Below are 22,411 nucleotides of genomic sequence, written 5' to 3'. Positions count from 1 at the left end.
ATTTGAGATGATAGACAGACTTGTTAAAGCAGCTTGGAAATGTCTCTATCCCCAGTGTGAGCAATGCAAAGGCCAAACGTTGATGCATGACAGTAACCTTGGAAAGCTCTAGATGGCACCCTGAGTGCATGCTTAGAAGCACAAGGAGGGGGCAGGGAAGGAAGAAAAAGCACACAGCTCTTGCGCCATGGAATTCAGGTATGATGAGTTAAACTGGAGTGTTGACTCCCCCAGCAACATGGCTGGAATTGTGGGCCTCTTCTGAGCTCTTCACAACAACACGGCGTCCCTTCCAGATAATTCTCTAGTAGGTAGTGATCAGTAATGATCATTTCCCTTAATGATTCCTCACTTGGCCTCATTCTTCTCACAGCGCTGGGAGCAAAATTAAGGAGCGCATAGCTTCATCCTAGGAATGTAAGCAGGAACCAATTTCCTTCCTCTAAATCCTACTTTGTTCATCTTGCTTTCTGGGATGGCCAAAATGCACATAATTAATTGTGTAATTACTTGCAATGCATTCCAATCGAAGGGAGACATAGAGACAAAACAATGCACAACATAATTACAATGTTTGCGGACTAAAAAAATGCTTGCATGGTTGCTGCTTCTGACCTCAGACAAACATGCAAATTGCAGGAATTCCTGCTCCTGCCAGAATTCTCCAGCTTCCATATATCATATCTTCTTCTGCACCCTTCTATCCTGAAGGGGGCAGTTTGAGCACTGCTGCCTTCCCTTCTCCCACAGAAGTCAGTTTCTCTGAAATATTATTATTTTCTAGCTAAGAAGAAGAAGAAGAGTTTAGATTTGATATCCTGCTTTATCACTACCCTAAGGAGTCTCAAGGGACGTGGGTGGCGCTGTGGGTTAAACCACAGAGCCTAGGACTTGCTGATCAGAAGGTCGGCGGTTCGAATCCCTGCGACGGGGTGAGCTCCCGTTGCTCGGTCCCTGCTCCTGCCAACCTAGCAGTTCGAAAGCATGTCAAAGTGCAAGTAGATAAATAGGTACTGCTCCTGCGGGAAGGTAAACGGCGTTTCCGTGCGCTGCTCTGGTTTGCCAGAAGTGACTTAGTCATGCTGGCCACATGACCCGGAAGCTGTACACCGGCTCCCTCAGCCAATAAAGCAATATGAGCGCCACAACCCCAGAGTCGGTCATGACTGGACCTAATGGTCAGGGGTCCCATTACCTTTAAGGAATCTCAAAGTGGCTAACATTCTCCTTTCCCTTCCTCCCCCACAACAAACACTCTGTGAGGTGAGTGGGGCTGAGAGACTAGCCCAAGGTCACCCAGCAGCTGCATGTGGAGGAGCGGAGACGCAAACCCAGTTCACCAGATTACGAGTCTACCGCTCTTAACCACTGCCCCACACTGTCTCTCACCACTCTAAGTGGTGGAGTGCATGCCCAAACCCCATGCCATCTCCATGTAAAAGAATAAGGGTTCAGCTGATGAGATAGGCCTTGGAGAGCTTGTCAGAGCTGACAATACTGGGCCAGGTGGAGAAATAAGTGGGACCTGGTAGAAGTCAGTTTTTTTCTGGTGCTTCTCAACAGTAATGAGCTGGAGGGCAATTTGAAGGCAGACTTGGTGAGCAAAAGGATTTTTTGCCTCCGAGCTGGGTTTATTTCTGGTCTTGGAGCATTGGGGGACTGGGGAGTAGATTGGGAAGAATGTCTGTGTGTGTGTGTTTAATGGGACTTGGCCGGCAGAGAAAAGCTTAAGTGTTCAATTTGTCCCCCAATTTCTCCTTGCCAATGGACCCTTTCTCTCCTTCATTAGCCAACTTCAGGACTGAGAGAACCTTGGCTCCTGCAGTCTCCCCGCCCTGCTTAAAACGAACTGCTTTGCAAATGGAGCCCTGCAGCCCTGCTCTCTACGTGTAAAGGTAAAGGGACCCCTGACCATTAGGTCCATTCGTGACCGACTCTGGGGTTGCGCTCTCATCTCACTCTATAGGCCAAGGGAGCTGGCATTTGTCCGCAGACAGCTTCTGGGTCATGTGGCCAGCATGACTAAGCCGCTTCTGGCAAACCAGAGCAGCACACGGAAACGCCGCTTACCTTCCCGCCGGAGTGGTACCTATTTATCTACTTGCACTTGATGTGCTTTTGAACTGCTAGGTTGGCAGGAGTAGGGACCAAGCAACGGGAGCTCAGCCCGTCGCGGGGATTCGAACCGCCAACCTTCTGATCGGCAACTCCTAGGCTCTGTGGTTTAACCCACAGCGCCACCCTCGTCCCTTGCTCTCTACGTGCAGGTTCCCCCTATGATTTAAACCCCTTCACGTTGCACTACCGATGTAGAACAAGCTCTTTGCTTTGGTCATTCCTCATGCACGTACTGAGCCAGCAAAGAATATGGTAGCAGTGGTGGCACCTCTTTGCCCCACACCATTTTAATCGCATGCAGGGCAACGAGTGAATACCGCGCCTGCTCGCATCTCAGTTCCGTCCTAGCTGCCAGGTTGCTATGGCCTGCCCAGCTTCTCTGTGTGGTAACAGCTAGGAGGTAAACAGTGACTCATACAGGCCTCAAGGACTGCTGGGAGCTGGAATGAGGAGAACATACCTGGACAGCTCACAGCAACGCTATGAGAAGCAGCCCTGCATGCCTTGCTAGCAACCTGTCCCCCTTGTCTACAGCCAACTGCTATTTTTCATTTCAATATTGGCCCCAGTCCTGCTCTGCTAAACTAGTTCAAATATTTAGCTTGTCTATCTGGTGCCGAATTAAAACGTGTCCCCTGCTCCCCCCCCCTTCCCAGCTTCTCAATAATTCACTGTTTGATTTGTGGAAGCATCACCAGCCCTCTCGCCCTCTCACTCCAGTTCCTTGGCCCCACCTCTCAGTCTACAGAGATGCTATTCAGAGCTTAGCCTCTAATCCTCCTGCTTTCATGCCCCTTTTCATTTCAGGAAGTTTCTCGACAAGACAAGTCCTGCATTGTTTGCCGTTGGAAGGGAGCGAATGCCCACTTCTCAAGGCTAGAGGGCACTGTAGATACGTGCGAATTTTCATTCCCATTGGCTGAGGTGTATGGCAGGGTGGGTGAGGAGAGGACTGGCACACTTTATACAGTGGTACCTCGGGTTAATTTGTTCTGGAGGTCTGTACTTAACCTGAAACTGTTCTTAACCTGAAGCACCACTTTAGCTAATGGAGCCTCCTTCTGTTGCTGCGGCGCCGCTACACGATTTCTGTTCTCATCCTGAAGCAAAGTTCTTAACCCGAGGTACTATTTCTGGGTTAGCAGAGTCCGTAACCTGAAGCGTATGCAACCTGAAGCGTATGTAACCCGAGGTACCACTGTATAACGTGCGGTGTGTGTGAACCTTTGGTAAAGGGAGCAGTAAGCGGTTGCTTCGATGAGCACAGACTCCTCCTCTGCCCTCCCTTCTAATATTTTCTGTGTATGCTAGCATGACAAAGTTCCCCCAACTCTACAACCATTAAAGATGCAAAAGTTTGCTCTCTTTTGTACCTACAATCCCTACTGTGCACCCCTCTGGACTTAGTTGTGTACAGCAGTGGGTAAACAAGCCAGGCAGAGGGAGCCCAGGAGAAATTTCTTCTGCTGACTGAAGAAGTGTCCAGACATCCACATTTTTTAATTTTATGAAGGAGTAGGGTGGTCTAAACCACAGAGCCTAGGGCTTGCCGATCAGAAGGTCGGCGGTTCGAATTCCCACGACTGGTTCCTGTTGCTCGGTCCCAGCTCCTGCCAACCTAGCAGTTCGAAAGCATGTCAAAGTGCAAGTAGATAACTCTGGTGGGAAGGTAAACGGCATTTCCGTGCACTGTTCTGGTTAGCCAGAAGCGGCTTAGTCATGCTGGCCACATGACCCGGAAGCTGTACGCCAGCTCCCTCGGCCAGTAAAGCGAGATGAGCGACGCAACCCCAGAGTCGCTTACGACTGGACCTAACAGTCAGGGGTCCCTTTCCCTTTATCTTTAGGGTGGTCTTCTTCCTCGCAATATTCTTCAAGGGAAATATGAGCCCATAGGCTCCCCCCTTTGTTTGATCCACCTACTCTTGCATAATGAATGAATGAATGAAAAGTGTGTTGAAGGGAGACATTCTCAGCTGGGCCTCACCACCCTTTCATTCATCTTTTGGCCAGGCTAGAATCATCTGTGCGCGCACGCACACACACATGCACAAATACTCCATTCAAATCGGGCACATAGCAGTAGGGAAGGCTTTTTAAAGAGACCCATACTGGCTTCCTGATGAAAATCACCCCTCTTCCTCAAGCTGCTATTTGCATTAGTGGGGAAAATGTATGGATGCAATTTTGGGATTGGGCTATTTATGTGTGATGCTCTTATTATGCATTCCACCTAGGGTGCTTCTGGACAAGTATATATTATGGGACGGGTGCTCCTTATGCCCACATTATTTTTTTGCAACATTTATACATTGTTGGCTTCAAAGTGCTGAACAGTAAAAGATAAAGGGACCCCTGACCATTAGGTTCAGTCGTGACCGACTCTGGGGTTGCGGCACTCATCTCGCTTTATTGGCCGAGGGAGCCGGCATACAGCTTCCGGGTCATGTGGCCAGAATGACGAAGCCGCTTCTGGTGAACCAGAGCAGCGCACGGAAACGCCGTTTACCTTCCTGCTGGAGAGGTACCTATTTATCTACTTGCACTTTGACGTGCTTTTGAACTGCTAGGTTGGCAGGAGCAGGGACAGAGCAACGGGAGCTCACCCCGTCGTGGGGATTCTAACCACTGACCTTCTGATCGGCAAGTCCTAGGCTCTGTGGTTTAACCCACAGCGCCACCAGCGTCCCAATAGGGCTATAAAGTAAAGGTAAAAGAACCCCTGACCATTAGGTCCAGTCGTGACCGACTGGGGTTGCAGCGCTCATCTCACTTTATTGGCCAAGGGAGCTGGCGTACAGCTTCCGGGTCATGTGGCCAGCATGACTAAGCCGCTTCTGGCGAACCAGAGCAGTGCACAGAAACGCCATTTACCTTCCTGCCGGAGCAGTACCTATTTATCTACTTGCACTTTGATGTGCTTTCGAACTGCTAGGTTAGCAGGAGCAGGGACTGAACAACGGGAGCTCACCCCGTTGTGGGGATTCGAACCACCGACCTTCTGATCGGCAAGTCCTAGCCTCTGTGGTTTAACCCACAGCGCCACCCGCGTGAACAGTACCCACCCTTTAATTTAGATTTTCCCTTTCTGCGGAAAATTCACTACATTTCAGTTTTACTTAAAAAAAACCCACCCCCCATTGCCAATGAACCATTTGTGATATTTCAGCAACCTGCCTGTATTATTCAATTTCCATCCAGAAACATCCACATTCAGCTGGCCTAGAAACAGATAGATTGTAACCCTGTCAAGAGGGATCTTAGGGTAAGAGAAAAGCCTGTACAGTATTCAATTATCTCTTTCTTTTGTGTGCAAGGCCCTGCCCCTTGTGTACAGGCCAGACTACCCAGGGGTAGAGGGGCACTTTTGATTCCACCGCAACTGCTACCTCCAGGCATAATGCTTTATTTTTTCATAGAAGTAAATGGTAGCCATTCTATTGGAGGAAAATAAAGGGATATAGCTAAGTCAATGTTTGGTGGGATCCGCTGGACGACTGAGGCTCCCCTCAGTCAACTATTGTTACCCATGCACTAGCCTCTCTCAAACTTGGTTCCCCAGATGTTGTTGGACTACTACTCCCATCATCCCCGGTGACTGGTCCTGGCAGCTAAGGATGATGGGAGTTGTATTCCAACAGCACCTGGGGACCCAAGTTTGAGAAAGGCTGCCATATATGTTACTCCTTACAGATCAGTGGCAACTATTGATTTATGTAGGAGAGAGTAAGGGGCAGAATTGAGTGTGCTTGTGAGTATGTTTAAACCTGTCCCTTTCTCCATCATCTGATGTCCCCAGTATCAATTTAGGGTAATTTCACTGCTTATCTAAACAACACAATTGTTTCTACATTTGCTGCTCCACATCTGCCAGTATAAAAAACCCTGATGTTTGCTGTGAGGTACCAGCAATATTTCATCTCCTTTCTTGAACAACAGAAAGTCCCTTCCTGCAAGCAGATGGCCCAAATCTCAAACAAAAAATAGATAATTAAAGGTCTAGGTGTCCTCCTGTCTATGTATGTGAACTACTGCATGGCTGTCTTCCAAAAGGGGCTCCAAGATCTCTTCCCAGAATGCTTCACGGCAGCAGCTCAGGCTCATTTACCTTCCCTGAACAGAATGCAAACCATCCAGGGCTGGCTCAAAACTTTCCCCATAGTGACTACAAGCATGAAGGCAATTCTTTGGTGAGTCACTTCTGGAGAGCCTCTTATTGCTGTTTTGATGCACCTTGTTTGCCTCGCTATTTCCATTTGGAAATACTCCTATCACAATGTTAATCTGTCAAAAGTTGTTTGCCCTGCAGACGAGTATCTGCATTTTATGGTGACTAAGAATACACATTGCGGTCGATCCTTGGATGATGATGTTTGTTTTCTAAAGACAGCCAAAAACTTGACATTTTGACTTTTCTCAGTTTACGTGGGATAAACTAGGAAAGCAAGGGAATGAGATGTTTTGCTTGCTACCGGCTTGGAGAAACTACTGAACAGGCAAAATGGCCATTATTATGCAGGGTGGTTAAATATGCACAATGGAAGGGTTTTCGTTTAGCAAGGACTCCTGGGAATTTATAGTGTTCTGTGTGGATATTCATTCTGCATCCCAGGAACATCACTGCCAGAGACAGTAGACCACCCTGTGTCAAGAATGGGTGGAAGGGCTGTAGGTCAAATAGTAGAGCATCTCCTTTGAATGCAGAAAGTCTCAATATTGATCCTCACCACCTCCAGGTATGGCTGGGAGTGTTCCTGGCCTGAAACCCTGCCTGTTAACCATAGACAGTACATGGACCAATGGGCTGACTTCCAATTCAGCATAAGGGATCTTCCTATGTTCCGAAGAGGATGGCAGCACCCCTTTGCCCCTCCCCAGTGCACTCCATAGGAGGGAATAGAATTGTATATGAGAAGTAGTAAAAAAAAATTCCCACCTCAGCGGATTGAATTGTCAGGGGGTAAATTATATCCTAAATACAATAAAAAGGTAGAGGGCAGTGCCATGGACAGAAATGCCCTATTGGGTGGTGTCCTGTTGTGTGAATGCCTGATTGTCTTCCAAGCAACTACTCTATTCCGAACTTAAAAATGGAAAGTGTAATGCTGGTGGTCAACAAAAGAGGTTTAAAGACTCTCTCAAGGCAAATCTAAAAAAATGTAGTATAAACACCGACAACTGGGAAACACTGGCCTGTGAGTGCTCCAATTGGAGAACAGCCTTTACCAAAGATGTCATGGACTTTGAAGATGCTTGAACTCAGGATGAAAGGGAGAAACATGCTAAGTGGAAGGCATGCTTGGCAAACCCTCACCGTGATCAACTCGTGCCCTGAAACCTATGTCCCCACTGAGGAAGGACGTGTAGATCCAGAATTGGCATCCATAGTCACTTATGGACTCACTGTTAAAACTGTGTTTATGGAGGACAATCTTACTCGGCTATGAGGGATCGCCAAAGATGATGATATTGAACATACATTTTGAATTTTATGCATTTTAGCAAACATACCAAGTGGTGATATTGTGCTGCCTTTCCCATGCTTCTTATACTTGCTTTCACCCTTCATCAACTGGCTAGGAAGCTAGGACTTTTATATGGACTTTATATGGTGCTGATATATTTGATTGCAATAAAGAGTAATAAATATAATTCAAGTAGGTAAGGGTCATGAACCTCAGTAACTGATATTAGTTCCTTCCAGAGAAGTAGGCATGTGATCTTTTCAGAGTCTTATGCAAAAACACTGTATTTTCTTTTGTGGAACACACACACTTTATATGGCCCTCCCTAATTTTAAAGTATCTTGTTCTTTAAAAATTTAAAAAGGGGACATTTGGCAAACCCAACACACAAGGATATTTTGTATTAGGTAGTGCTGAAGTATCTAATAATAATAATAATAATAATAATAATAATAATAATAATAGTTTATTATTTATACCCCACCCATCTGGCTCAGTTTCCCCAGCCACTCTGGGCGGCTCCCAATCAAGTGTTAAAAACAGTACAGCGTTACATATTAAAAACTTCCCTGAACAGGGCTGCCTTAAGATGTCTTCTGAATGTCAGGTAATTGTTTTTCTCTTTGACATCTGATGGGAGGGCGTTCCACAGGGCGGGCGCCACTACCGAGAAGGCCCTCTGTCTGGTTCCCTGTAGCCTCACTTCTCGCAATGAGGGAACCCGCCAGAAGGCCCTTGGCGCTGGACCTCAGTGTCTGGGCTGAACGATGTGGGTGGAGACGCTCCTTCAGGTATACACCTGTGAGCTGAACCCACCTTGTGAGCTGAACATAAAAACTTAATGATAACTCGCTTTAGATATCCAAAGTGTGGGTTCTATGGAGCAGTCAGTGGGCCTGGAATTTTGCTGCTGAAATGTAAGAGCAGATGTTTGGTATAGGAATCAGGTATTTTTCGAGGAATGAATGACACTTCTCATACCTTGTTTTTAAATAGGTCAGTACTTTTATTAACACAGCCATGCTTTAATACAATGCAACAGAAATAAACAAAGAGGATCTCTTCTTCAACAGCATCATGCAACCTTATGGACTAGGCTTCCCAAGTAACTAATACCTTGCACATTAGAAATTTACGCAAGTGAGAACAATGGGCAAAGAATTGGAAATCTCATCTGCTTTACGTTGCCATCTGGTTATTGTGATGGTTCTCAAACTTTGTGGTGATGAAGAGAGACCCAGTTTAAAATTTTGATAAGGCCGAATCTGGCTGTGTTACCTTTAAATGAGCAGATTTTACTGCACGGGTCAGTGGCTGTGAAATTTGAACTCCCCAGGGTGCTTTAAAAACTGCCAAGCACTGGAGGTCAATCTTTTTTTAGTAAGTTGTTGCATCTATCCAACTCCTCTTAGAGCAGAAAATATGCAACGTATGTATTAACTATGTTTCTCTTCCACAACATGGCGTAAGATTGGTGTCTTCACTGACCTAGAAATTTTCCATTGGGGAAAATCAATTGTGGTCTCATTGGCCTGTTCACCTATATATTCCCATTATGGGCTGTGGCACAAAGCCTATCAAGATCCAATACCAATAAGGATGCAGGAGTGCAGGTTGATGGCAAAGTTTGACCCCAATGTGTAGAAATGCTCCCCTATAGGTTATATATTTAGTTGCAAACAAAGGAAAAATTAAGCATTAAGTTAAGAAGAACCAAAATAAGTTATACAAATATATGAGTAATGCTAATGGTATCATCTTAGCAAATACTAATAAATATCCTACGAGAATAGCACCTAACCTCAGATCTGCTATTTGTCTTTTAATTTAACAGCTGACTTCCATATGCAATATGTACACCTGCAGCAAAATCCTCACCTGAGAAATAGGCCAATACAATTCAGGGCTCGTGTCCTTGACCTGTGATCAAGGCAAACTTGAAAGGTCCCATTTTCTCTTTCTTTGGAGACAATCCTCACTTCACATTCCACAGTCAGTCCCCTGCCTTCTCTCTCTCTCTCTCTCTCTCCTTGTAACTTTCCACATTGTTCTCAGTTTTTTTGGCATTACTCTTCTGAGTTAGTAATCGCTGCCTAAACATTTTCCTCCTTGACCAACTAGGCTTAACTATCATGTGCATATTGTTTTTAATTTGTTTGGGTTTTTTCTTTTTTCTTTTTTTAAAAAAGAATATATTCTTCTCTATTTGCAAGTGCAGTCTTATGCATGCCTACTCATGAGTAAGTCCCACTGGGTCTTACTGCCAGGTAAGGGTGCGCAGGATTCCAGGCTTAGTTATGATCAGCTTCCATCACTTTGTCTAATCCATAAGCAGAAATAGAGGGGCAATGGAATGGCGCCATTGCAGCAGCAGCGCAGCTGAAGTACACAATGAGGCTTAAGTTAATTGCTCAGTCTCTAATCACTGGACTCCACAGTCCCTGGATCTGAGTACACATGTTCAACTCTACAACTTGCTGATACAGAAAAGAAACACTACACCAACACCTATCTATAGTCATTACACCAACACCTATCTAAGCTTATATGAACATGCAAAGTTCTGCCCATCTACCTACTCCATTGTTCCCTGAATCTACAACATGCTAGCATGTGACTATGTTTGGGTAGGCAGTTAGCCCAGAATTTATGCTAAAAATCACTGAGGTGCACCTACTTTTTATCTGGCTCTTATGGTGCAAACAAACGGGCAATTCCTTACCAGCTACAGTGGTACCTCGGGTTACAAACACCTCTGGTTACAGACTCCGCTAACCTGGAAGTAGTTAGGAACTTTGCCCTAGGATGAGAACAGAAATCACGTGCCGGCGGTGCGGTGGCAACTGGAGGCCCCATTAGCTAAAGTGGTACCTCAGGTTAAGAACGGTTTCAGGTTAAGAACGGACCTCCGGAACGAATTAAGTTCACAACCAGAGGTACCACTGTCTTCCTAATGGTAGCATGGTTACAAACACTAATTTTGCATCATTTAGCATCTATTTTGCACCAGGAGTTTCGTGGCATCTAACCTGGAGATTGTATATGCTCACATTCTGCTTCAGGAGCATAAGGGAATGAGTTTGTGCTATTGTCTCATGCAACTGGCAGGTACTCTGAAGAACTGGGATGGAAGAACTAAATTCTACATCTGTTATAGACTGGGTCTTGTCCAGATGGGGACAAGTTAAGACCCCATGTGACATGTGCTTATCTGTATGCAAGAGTCTTGGAATAGCTCACAAGCAAAAAAAACTTTGGCAGCTGAAGTATATGAAGTGTAGCATGGGCCTATTAAAAAAGCAAGTGCTTAACACAGTTGTGAGATATATATTTTAGTTTGCCAGAGCCTTCTGAGGAACTGGGGGGGGGGGGAATGCTCTGCCTTTAAGAATCCAGCAGATAAACTCAAAATGGTGTCCCTAAAAGCAGCCAGAAGAGGAGCAGTGAAATGTCCCCACTGGTTGCATTTCACACACACAAAAAATCCCTTGCTGAGCACCACTTGTATTTCAAAAAGCCCAGAAATAATTTAATCTACATATTAATTTTTTTGAGTATAAGTCAAAGAAAGAAGGTAGAAAGGGCACTGTTTATAATACAAGTCAAAAGACTATTCTGTTGGCTTCTAGGTTCTTCGAATAGGTAATGCTGGTATTATAACTCCAATACTAGTTTCCCCTCACCACAGAGAATACTACTCTGTGAACTTGACCCCCACAAACCCTAAGAGACAAGGTCGTTGCCAAGTGTAGGAGTCCGATTTCCAACTGTTAACCTCAGTAATTTAAGGCTTAATGTGGATTTCCATCTGTGGACCATGAGTCAATGGATGGAATGAGGCTTCTAGAAGAAGGTATCTGGATCCCAGTCATGTGCTCCTAGGACACTTACTCCATAGAGCCAGACTCAACATAGTAGCATATTTCACCAGCTGGAAGGTGGTGGTGCTCATCAGTGCTAAATTCATAGACCATACAGACAGGGATTCCAATTGCTGGCTCATCACTCTGGGATCTGGAAAGGCCTCTGTCCACCAAAGGTCCACTCTCTGGGAAGCCTTCGTGTCCACCACTGTGGCTTATACACAGGTTATCTACTAGGGCCTCTTCACTTCTGCCGCTGTAGCTTCTAGAGAGACCAACTTCTGGCACATTTTCTTTTTCAGAGCTGTGGCTTCGAGACAGACTGCTTTCTGGAGCATCTTCGCTTTCAGTTCTGGACAAATTAGGGGGTGAAATAACTGCACATCTATAGCTGTAGCTTCTAGAAACTGTGCCCTCTGGGATATTTTCAGCTTCCTTGCTGCTGCTTCTAGATAGACTAGCCTCTGAGGCACCTCTGCTAACTTCACTGGAGCTTCTGTAAAAATCAGCTGGTTTAAAGCTCCCACTTTCTCCACTGTGGCTTCTAGAAAAGCTTGGCTCAATAGCATCTCCACTTCTTCTGTGAATCCAAATAGGAGTAGATGTCTCCACAGGGCTTCCACTCTCGCCGCTGTGACTTCTAGCAAAACTATCGCCTTTGGCTTCTGTACTTCTACAAAGACCAGACTCTAAGATAACGTTATGGGCCTCACTATAACTGTGATCATCTACCAACCTTCCACTTCTATCGATATGACTTTCTTTGCTTTCACTGCTGTGGTCTCTTGAAAGGCCACCACCTACAAATCTTCCACTGTTGCTGCTTTGGCTTCTGGAAAGACCACCCTCTGAGGTGCTTCTGCCTCCACTACTATGACTTCTAGAAGCACTACTTTCTATAAAGGTTGCATTAGTACCACTGGAGCATCTAGAAAGGTTGCCCTCTTGTGTACCTTCAGTGCGGGCTCTCGTAAAGACAGTGTCTGCAAAGCCTCCACTTCTGCTTCTAAAAGAACCACCCTGTGAGCCATCTCTGCTGGCCTTGCTGCTGCTTCTAGAAACTCCACCAACTGGAACGCCACCATCTTCAGCGCTGTTGGTTCTGGAAACCACAGACTCAGCAGAGCCGTCATGGACTTCCTTTTCATCACTGTAGCTTCTAGAAGGGCTGTTAACCGAGATGTAGCTGCTTGCCCCACTATGACTTCTAGATATGCTACCCACGGGGACTCCACTATCTTCAGCACTGTTGGTTCTAGAAACAGTAGGCTCAGCATATCCTTCACTTCCATGGCTAACATCACTCTCATTTCTAGAAAGGCTACCACCAGAGCCATAGCTGCTTGCCCTGCTATTGCTTCTAGATGTGCCACCCACTGGGACTCCACCATCTTCAGCACTGTTGGTTCTAGAAACAATAGGCTCGGCATACCCTTCATTTCCATGGCTAACATCAGTCTCGTTTCTAGAAAGGCTACCACCAGAGGCATAGCTGCTTGCCCTGCTATTGCTTCTAGATGTGCCACCTACTGGGACTCCACCATCTTCAGCACTGTTAGTTCTAGAAACAATAGGCTCGGCATACCCTTCATTTCCATGGCTAACATCAGTCTCGTTTCTAGAAAGGCTACCACCAGAGGCATAGCTGCTTGCCCTGCTATTGCTTCTAGATGTGCCACCCACTGGGACTCCACCATCTTCAGCACTGTTGGTTCTAGAAACAATAGGCTCGGCATACCCTTCATTTCCATGGCTACTATCATTCTGGATTCTAGAATGGCTACCACCTGAGACATAGCTGCTTGCCCTGCTATTGCTTCTAGCTATGCTACCCACTGGGACCCCACCGTCTTCAGCACTGTTCATTCTGTAAACACTAGGCTCAACACATGCTTCACTTCCATAGTTTCCATGGATTTCATTTTCATTACTTTCACTTCTAGAAAGGCCACCTTCCACATAGGATGCACTGGTACCACTATAGCTTCTAGAAAGGCTGTCCCCTGAGACACCTTCACTCTCACCACTATGAGCTCTAGCAAAAACTTTATCTGCTAAGTCTCCACTTCTGCTGCTTTGACTTCTAGAGTAGTTGCCCTCTTGGACACCTTCACTTGCGCCACTGTTGGTTCTAGCGAATACACTGTCAGTCAAACCAGCACTTCTGTTGCTTTGGCTTCTAGAGAGGTTGCCTTCTAGGTTATCTCCACTCCTGTTACTGTGGCTTCTATAACTCCCACTTCCATGACCCTGACTTCTAGAAACACTGCTATTCATGGTGTCTTCAATGTCTGCAAAATTTCCACTTCTGCTACTGCTTCTAGAAGTACTACTCTCCAAGGTACCTTTGCGGATACTGCTGTGACTTCTTGAAGCCTCTGAGATACCCTCTGAAGGACCTCCACTTCTATTGCTATGGCTTCTAGAGAAATCATCATGGGAAAACCCTCTGCTTCCACCACTGTGACTTCTAGAAAGTCCACTTTCCAAACTGCTTCTGCTACAGTTCATGTTATCTGTTGAAACTTCATTTGCTATGCTTGCCGCACTTGAGGTGGTTGTGATGTTGGTGTTTGATGAAGCTGTGAAGGAAAAACAGAGAGGATGGTTGCAGTTTTGGGAGCTTTATCTTATACTTTTACTGTAAAGGTAAAGGGACCCCTGACAGTTAAGTCCAGTCGCTAACATCTCTGGGACTGTGGTGCTCATCTCGCTTTACAAGCCGAGGGAACCAGTGTTTGTCTGCTCCACAGACAGTTTTTGTGGGTCATGTGGCCAGCATGACTAAGCCACTTCTGGTGCAATGGAACACCGACACCAGAGCAGCACATGGAGACACCGTTTACCTTCCTGCTGGAATCTACCTATTAATCTACTTGCACTTTTTGGCGTGCTTTCAAACTGCTAGGTTGGCAGGAGCAGGGACTGATCCACGGGAGCTCACCCTGTCATGGGGATTTGAACCGCCAACCTTTTGATCGGCAAGCCCAAGGCTCAGTGGTTTAGACCACAGCACCACCTGCGTCCCCACACTTTTACTGTAGTGTTTCTCATTTTGAAGGACATTCCACTTAAGTATTTGAGTCTAAAGCATCCCTCTAGTGCTGGCTCCAGGGTTTTTATTTGGGGGGGGGGGAGGGCACTTGGGCAAGAAGACCTTGGGCTCACCACCTCCTTGTTACTGTCCTCACATTCTTAACTGCTTTTCCATTTGGGCCCAGCCGAATCACCCACTCAGATGGAGAGAGCAGGGCAACTGGAGGGTGCTGCTCTATCTGCCCTGTCTTGTCAATAATTGCATGCATCTAGAGGGCAGGTAAACAAGCAGTGACAGCGAGCAGGAGGAGCAACAGGGCTTGAATGCCTTAGGTGTTGATAGTGGGCCTCCTGCAAGGATCTGGACCTTGGGCGGGTGCCCAAAGTCCTTCTTGCTGCTGCTGCTTAGCTCAATCTCCTTTTCAGCTTTTAGAAAGACTTGGTCAAATGTAGGATGCTCTTCAGAATAATGAGCATAGCTGATAATCAATCAAACAACAACAAAAATAAACTTACAGTGCTTTGGCATGGAGTAGATTCTGCTAATGACAGCAGGCTGTGGGGACTCCATGCTGTGAAGGGAAAAGGTAATGAGGTAAGCTACAGAAGAAGAAAAACATCTAAAGAAGTAGAGTTCCACAGTTTGGTTTAAAAGTCTGGGATCTGAATAGGAGCTATCATTGCTACATGTGTAGAATGCTGGTGGATTAGGAACCCTCAGAGTTCCAAACACTTAGAATCTTGTTTCATATGTTACTCATAGAATCATAGAATAGAATCCTAGAGTTGGAAGAGACCACAAGGGCCATCGAGTCCAACCCCCTGCCAAGCAGGAAACACCATCAGAGCACTCCTGACATATGGTTGTCAAGCCTCTGCTTAAAGACCTCCAAAGTAGGAGACTCCACCACACTCCTTGGCAGCAAATTCCACTGTCAAACAGCTCTTACTGTCAGGAAGTTCTTCCTAATGTTTAGGTGGAATCTTCTTTCTTGTAGTTTGGATCCATTGCTCCGTGTCCGCTTCTCTGGAGCAGCAGAAAACAACCTTTCTCCCTCCTCTATGTGACTATGTAGTCATGTGAAGGGGCTTCAGGTGTACAAGGGCTGCAAAGTTGGCCCGCCCTTAAGGTCATCCAGTACCTACACTGGGCCCCCAGTGTTCATGCATTGAGCAAGGATATCTGATAGGTGAAGCTTGTTCAATCAGGGTTCCAAGCCAGGTAAAGGTCTACACATGTAGGCTTCATCTTGACACTTGGAAGTTGAGTAAGGAAGAGATATAATATCAGGGTTGGGGGCATCAGCACAGCCCCAGTGCCCTGCAGCAAAGATACACATCCCCCCATAGGGTTAATGCATCTCTTCTCTGTGTGTTGGAATTAATCTCTGAACCAGGCCTTGGATTTGGTTTGATGTTTTACAACACGCTTTTTCAGAGGTATGAGTTTAGGTAAGTAGCCCAGCATTGCTAGATCTCAGACCAAGATGTCTGTCGTGTGCCAGAAACTGGAACCTATTATCTAAGTCCCTTAGCTCCTTAGGGGTGGCGAGGTGACATTTAATTAAGGTTTACTCAAAGCAGACCCATTGAAATTAAGGAAATGGACTTAGTCTTCTTCTTTTTTCATTTCAATGGGCCCACTCTGAATGACACCCCTAGGCAAAAGCTACACAAATTTTTTTAAAAATAATAATAATATAAAATAATAATAATAAATAATAAAAACAAAACAAAATAAAATAAATAATAAAATAAAATAATAATAATAAATAAATAAATAAATAAATAAATAAATAATAAAAGCTACAAACTCCAGGTCAAGGAAAGTGTAGAACCTTCCTGCACTTTCCCGGGAGTGCAGCTGTAGACATTTCTTGATTGTTTCCCTTCTTGAAAAACATCAAGCATGAAATGTCCTAAGATGTCAAACAGCTGAATATACAAATACCATCTGCAGGCAGGACATTCAGTCTCAAAGTTCCCAGAGGGGAATTTTGAACAGAAATGATTTTCAGCTCTGGCCTCTGTTCAAATCATGCACATAGTGGCTTCCAATCAGTTTACACACCTGATTTCTTCCCCTTCCATCAGCTTCCGGTAGGTAAGAATCTCTATGTCCAGGGCCAGCTTGATATTCATCAGCTCTTGATACTCCTTGACAAGCTGAGCCAAGTCCTGCCTGGCATTGTGAAGAGCTTCCTCCAACTTAGCCAGTTTGGCTTTGGCATCATTGAGTGCAGATTCACCTTGCGCTCCAACCTCTTTGATGTTTTCCTCGAGACGCAGACACTAGAATGGACAGAAGGCAACACGGAAGGTGATGAATGAGGGCACGTGGCTTGGGAGTGCTCCATGCTCTCCTCTTGCTCACTGCCTTCCATTTGACCCAAGTGAAATGCCGAATGGGTCACTCACAGGTATGTTCTCTCTGAAGATGGGCACTCCCAGGGGATGTTAGGTCCCTTGCGAGACTAGGGTCTGAAGTTGCAACACTTCCCGTGAGAGGGATGGAGAGATAGAGGAGGGTGGGAAGAGAGGGACTGCTCTACCACTTGAAGTATGCTGTCAGTAACAAATCATGTTTTGAAATTTGAGAACAACTACTCCCAAACCATGCTGGAAAAGCAACAAGATTGAGTTCCAGATAAACTGTTCATTCAGCATTCATCCTGGTTTGCTTGCTCAGAGCTTCTGTGGAGGTTAGACTCTAGCTAGACTTTATTGAGCATTCATCCTCATTTGCGTGAAGGTTTGTTTGCATGCCATCCTGTTAATGATGCATTCATACCACGCTTTTCAATGTAATTCTCCAGCTGCTTTCTTAACGGCAAAAACATTCCTGGCTGTTTTCAGTGAATTTGTTGCACCAGTGTGACAGAGCGCTTGAATCTACTTTAATTGCACAAACCTAAATTTCAAGGTATGCACTTGAATCCCTCCAGCAATAGAGAGACAGTCTGGAGACACCCACATATAATTTCATCTATTAACAATAACAAATTTGTCAGGCTCTGGGTCCCTCCAGACTGCCAGTATTTTGCAGGAGGGATTCAGGTGCATACCAGAACTTTGGGTTTATGCATATAAAGTGGATTGAAGGTCTCTGTCACCCTGTCACAACAAACCCACTTTGGAAAAACTTCAGAGTTCAATAAAGCTGGGAAGTAATGGAGAGATGCATTGAAATGTGTGAGGTGAGGGAATGACTGACAGGAAGAAGTGTAAACAAGAAAATTAAGGCAAATGCAGGGTGAATCCTCATAAGCGTGTGATTGCCTGCAGACTAATTAGAATGAATGCTTAATAAAGACCGAATATAGTATAACCGCTGTGTAAACCTTGTGCATGCAGATCAGAATGCTGAATAAATGGATCGTCAGGAAGAGCCTGCTTGCAATAAATCAGATATGTGAAGTAGGTTAACAAAACATAGCAGGCAAAATGCTGTCCTTTGATCCTATTGTAACTAATTTTACTAATGTTCCTCCACACCACACACTTTCCCCACATTCCTGTAGTGCAGGGGTGTCCCGTCCTGTTTCGCCACCTGAGGCAACCAGGAAGGTGAAACACAATTGCCACTATCCCCTCTCCCACCAAAGCTTCACTTCCTGGGGTCACACAGCTGTGGCTTTCATCAAGATCTCGCAAGAAGCGCACAATATCTTGCTGGAACCTGGAAGCCACAGCTGCTTCCCCTTGTGGCAGTGGGCGCTGGAGGTGTCCCCCACCTTGGGAGAAGTAGCAGTGAGATCTTGCAATAACCACCACTGCTTCTCCTTGCTTCTCTGGCAGTGGTAGAGGTGGGTGGGATGCCCTGCAGGGGTGCCTCCCCTTTGGATTCCATAGCCCAAGGCAACTGCCTTGGTCTACCTCAGGGGCAGGCCGGTCCTGCTGTAGTGTATTAGTTAGTTAAGGCCAGGAATGGGGAATAATGTTTAAGCCAGGGAATCCAGATACTGTTGGATTTCAACTCCCATCAGCCCTAGCCATCAAGGCCAATGATCAAGGGACGGTGGGAGTTCTTGGCCAAAAACACCAGGAAGACCACAGTTTTTGAGAAGCCTTGGATTGAACCAGGGACATTCTGTATATAAAAGATGTGCTCTAAGCTATGGCCCCTCTAGCATGAATACTGCCAAGACCAGACCCATTTTGCCTGCTGTCTTTCTTCATAGGTGCTGTAACATTCAGCTCTTCATATTGCATCAATTTCATCATGAATGTGGACAGGTCAAGCACTGCAGCCATATATACACCTAATTAGAATATAATATTAGAATAGCAAAAAGCATACACTTTTACAAAGTGTGTGGTGTGTGTGTTGAGTACAACATCTCTGTGAAATCTTGATTTGGCATATGTCTTGGGTTTTCTCCCTCTCATTCTTGTTTTCCCGCCTCCCACAAGCCACATCTTACTTGGCTTTTCAAGGACACGATGCAGGACCTCATTTTCTGGATCTGTATGTTTAACTCGGCAATCACCCTCCGGTCTTGAAGCAGATGGTCACCATACTTAGCAGATAGCACCTCTCTTTCATTCAGCTGGAGGAGACAATGAAAATATATTACCCTCCTGTTAACAAAGCAACGCATGGGCACCAAGTAAGAGGATCAAGGAATGGAGGGACCATAAACAACACACCTTTCTGAGAAAACCTGCAACAATGACTGTACTCATTACCGCTGGGACTTTCTGTGTAAAATTTCCTTCCTTTCTAAGAACTCTTGAGCCCCGGGGATTAGCACACACATATAGAATTACCCTTTTGACCAAAGTGGCAGCATCTAATCCTTCCCAACTGAATGATAAATCTGTTTTCTTCTTGTACATCCCCTTTCCCATTATTCATCCTTATTTTCTTCCCCTTTCCTTCAGCATGCTTGATCTGGGTATCACCATTCATGCCAAATTCCTGAGGTCTCTTTACTTCCTTCCCATCACTGGGAGATGACAATCAATTCTGCCCACCAAGGACGAATCAGGTCTACCCCTTTCCATTTATCTGTTGTTGCTACTTGCCCTATTTTTGCAGGCTATGTAGTGCCATGGTGGAACCAGGCAGCTATCATTTTCCTAAGTGCGGAGTGTATACTAACAGAATAGCCCTATCCATGGGCTATTCGGGTTGTGATTCAACACAGCCTAAATACATGCTACCTTTCCAGGCTTTTAAGAAACATGCTATATATGTATGTTTTGCGAAGAGAGAACTATTGGGAGAAATATAGTCAGGCCAGCTGTAAAGCATCCAGCAAACTCCTCTGTGGGTTAATATTTCAGAACAGATAATCATTCTGTGGGAATTAGACCCAAAAACCCCACTCTCTGGTGTACATCAGATATGTATGTATTAGTAGACTATCCCATCTCCACACAGTAGTCTGGGAGGTGCAGATCAGGTTGGTTCATATTAAGTTCTTCACCCATCCATTTCTGCATTCTCTCTTTGAGCAGCTCTGGCATTTTAAGCTCTCCACCTTTGCTGTGTCTTTCCATTAGGACTGGTGACACCATCAAGAGCTTGGGGGAAGTTCTCATTGACAAGCAGATGTGTACCTTGCTTCGTGTGAGTGCCTCTAATTCTTCCCAGCTCCTGATAGCCAGGTCTTCATACTGAGCTCTCACATCCTCCACGATCCGGTGAGGGTCAGGGTTGTATCGGTTGTTATCAATTCCCACCACGACAGAGATGTCCTTGATTTGTGACATCACCTCTTCAAGTTCCTAAGTACAGCAGAAAGAAGACCGGGCTTGAGTTGTTGCCATGCATATGCAAGGTTGTGTAATTACTGCTCACAACAAAGGACTGGAAGCTCAGCTGTGCATGGATATAATATCAGTTAACATTACTTATCACTTTTTGATATTCAAAACTTTTCACCGACATTGTCTTAGCATAAGGTAACCGTAGCACAATGCCCAGAGAGAGTGCAAAGGAGGTCACAGCTTTGCATAAAATGTGCACACACACATTATATGTGCAGAAGCAAGTTTAGAAATAATGACTATAATTTAAACAGAAATATGATACATCTTACCACAGTGGGGAAGATGGTGTAAGGTGGAAAATATGTCCCTACACCTCAGTAATCCCTACAGTAGCTCTGCAAGGCAGGTGAGTATCATACCACCCCCATTGGTCCATCTTGCTCAGAAATGTCTATGCTAACCAGCATCAGCACACTGGGGTGTCAAGAAGGGGTGTTTCCTGTTGGGAGATAATGCCGAGGCCTTGTGCCTTTCCCCAATGCAGTGTCGCCCGGGATTCTTCACTCCGGTCTCCCGTCACGCTGATGCGACCCATACTCTCCTGGGACACGAGCACATGACCAGCAGAGTCCAAAATAGAAGCGTTAGCCTTGAGGTGCAACATCTAATCCTTATTTAGTGTAATGAAACCAAGCATAACAGTACAAACAGTATAAAATAAACATGGCTCCTCTTTCTCTCTTCCTCAGAGAGAATGCTGAAACAAAACATCGCTGTGAGAGAACAGTGGGAGGTAGGGAGCTAACAGCGTATCTCCCTTTCTGCTTCTATAGCTCAAACAATCAGCAGCTGAAATGCATTACCGTGTTTTTCGCCCCATAGGACGCACCGGCCCATAGGACGCATCAAGTTTTTTTTTTGGGGGGGGAAGAAAAAAAATTATTTCCCCCCCAGGCGCTTGTGGGGCAGGCAGCGGGGAGAAGCGCTGTTCTCCCCGCCGCCCGCCTTGAGATCAGGTCCGGGGACAGCGGGAAGACGCACTGCGTCTCCCTGCTGTCCCTGGAGTTTGTGGGGCAGGCAGCGGGGAGAAGCGCTGTTCTCCCCGCCGCCCGCCTTGAGATCAGGTCCGGGGACAGCGGGAAGACGCACTGCGTCTCCCTGCTGTCCCTGGAGTTTGTGGGGCAGGCAGCGGGGAGAAGCGCTCTTCTCCCTGCTGCCTGCCTTCAGATTAGGTCCGGGGACAGCGGGGAGACGCGCTGCGCCTCCCCACTGTCCCCAGAGCTTGCGGGGCTGGCGGCGGGGTCTCCCCGCCGTCAGCCTCCAAACCACTTCGGAAGACAGCGGGATGGCGGCGTTCCGCCTCCCTCTGTCCCCCGACCTTGTGAGGCTGGTGCTGGGGCTCTCCTGAAGCCTGCATTCACCCCATAGGACGCACACACATTTCCCCTTCATTTTTGGAGGGGGAAAAGTGCGTCCTATAGGGCGAAAAATACGGTACATACAGACATGTGATCCAACAATCCTATAACTGCAGCATAGGGAGGGGTGAAATCCTAACATCCCATCTGGAAATGAACCCGAGACCTTTTGCATGAAAATATGAGCTCTGCCCATGAGCTATTCCCTATTTCCACCTAGATCCAAAACCTACCTTCCTTCCTTCCTTCCTTCCTTCCTTCCTTCCTTCCTTCCTCCTTTTCTCCCTCCCTCCCTTCCTTTTTTCTTTCCTTCTCTCTCTCTCTCTCTCTCTCTCTCTCTCTCTCTCTCTCTCTCCCTCTCTCTCACATGTAGCAGCTCCCTGACCTCTGGCACATACCCACAGGATGACTGATACTGTCATGATACAGAGGAATGGTGCCCGGACTGCACCTAATAAAGATGGGATTCAGCTCAGTAACTCTCAAAGGCATCATAATCCCAGAAAGCAAACCACACACACATGCCTGCGTGGCTGAAGGGCAGGCAAGATCTAACTTGAAGGATTCCGAAGCCAGAACACTTTGGGTGTTTTTGTCCAGCTTCCTCCTTCTCCAACCTATGCTTTTCTCCAAACAACCTTGGTTTGTGACAGCCAATCTCCATTAGGCAAATGGCTTAACTCCACCAGTCTCAGCCCTTCTGTTTTTCCTCACTTTTATGGGAAGTTTAAAACTGTTTCCACATGGAGGGTTGCAGTTTTGCTTGCCCTGACTCTTGCCTCACTGGGAAGGA

General features: G+C 46.0%; 1 protein-coding gene and 1 long non-coding RNA gene across 3 annotated transcripts in view; one reads left to right on the top strand and one right to left on the bottom strand.

The window, feature by feature from the left end:
• Positions 1-3,597, top strand: part of LOC309523039 — a 29,825-nt gene extending 26,228 nt beyond the window's left edge. Inside the window, exon 4 of the long non-coding RNA XR_014215204.1 lies at positions 2,926-3,597. This is a non-coding gene — a long non-coding RNA (uncharacterized lncRNA). The remainder of the gene's footprint in view (positions 1-2,925) is intronic.
• The window catches only part of LOC309522235 (uncharacterized protein), a 120,872-nt gene that overhangs the window by 65,141 nt on the left and 33,320 nt on the right, over positions 1-22,411 (bottom strand). Inside the window, exons 5-9 of one of the 2 annotated variants that reach the window (XR_014214990.1) lie at positions 20,048-20,215; positions 18,907-19,032; positions 16,554-16,774; positions 14,999-15,054; positions 9,621-14,028 (exon numbers count right to left, since the gene is read on the bottom strand). Coding sequence is in view for 1 of the 2 variants with exons in the window: in XM_082205410.1 (XP_082061536.1) it covers positions 11,471-14,028; positions 14,999-15,054; positions 16,554-16,774; positions 18,907-19,032; positions 20,048-20,215 (3,129 nt within the window). In the remaining variant the exon portion in view is untranslated. Of the gene's footprint in view, positions 1-8,565; positions 14,029-14,998; positions 15,055-16,553; positions 16,775-18,906; positions 19,033-20,047; positions 20,216-22,411 lie in introns of those variants that run through there. The other variant, XM_082205410.1, reaches the window with a different exon arrangement.

This window comes from Podarcis vaucheri (genome assembly GCF_965113315.1).
Source record: "Podarcis vaucheri genome assembly, chromosome: 2".
Lineage (NCBI taxonomy): Eukaryota > Metazoa > Chordata > Lepidosauria > Squamata > Lacertidae > Podarcis > Podarcis vaucheri.
The sequence above is the reverse complement of the archived record's forward strand: the minus strand, read 5'-3'. Positions and strand labels throughout refer to the sequence as shown.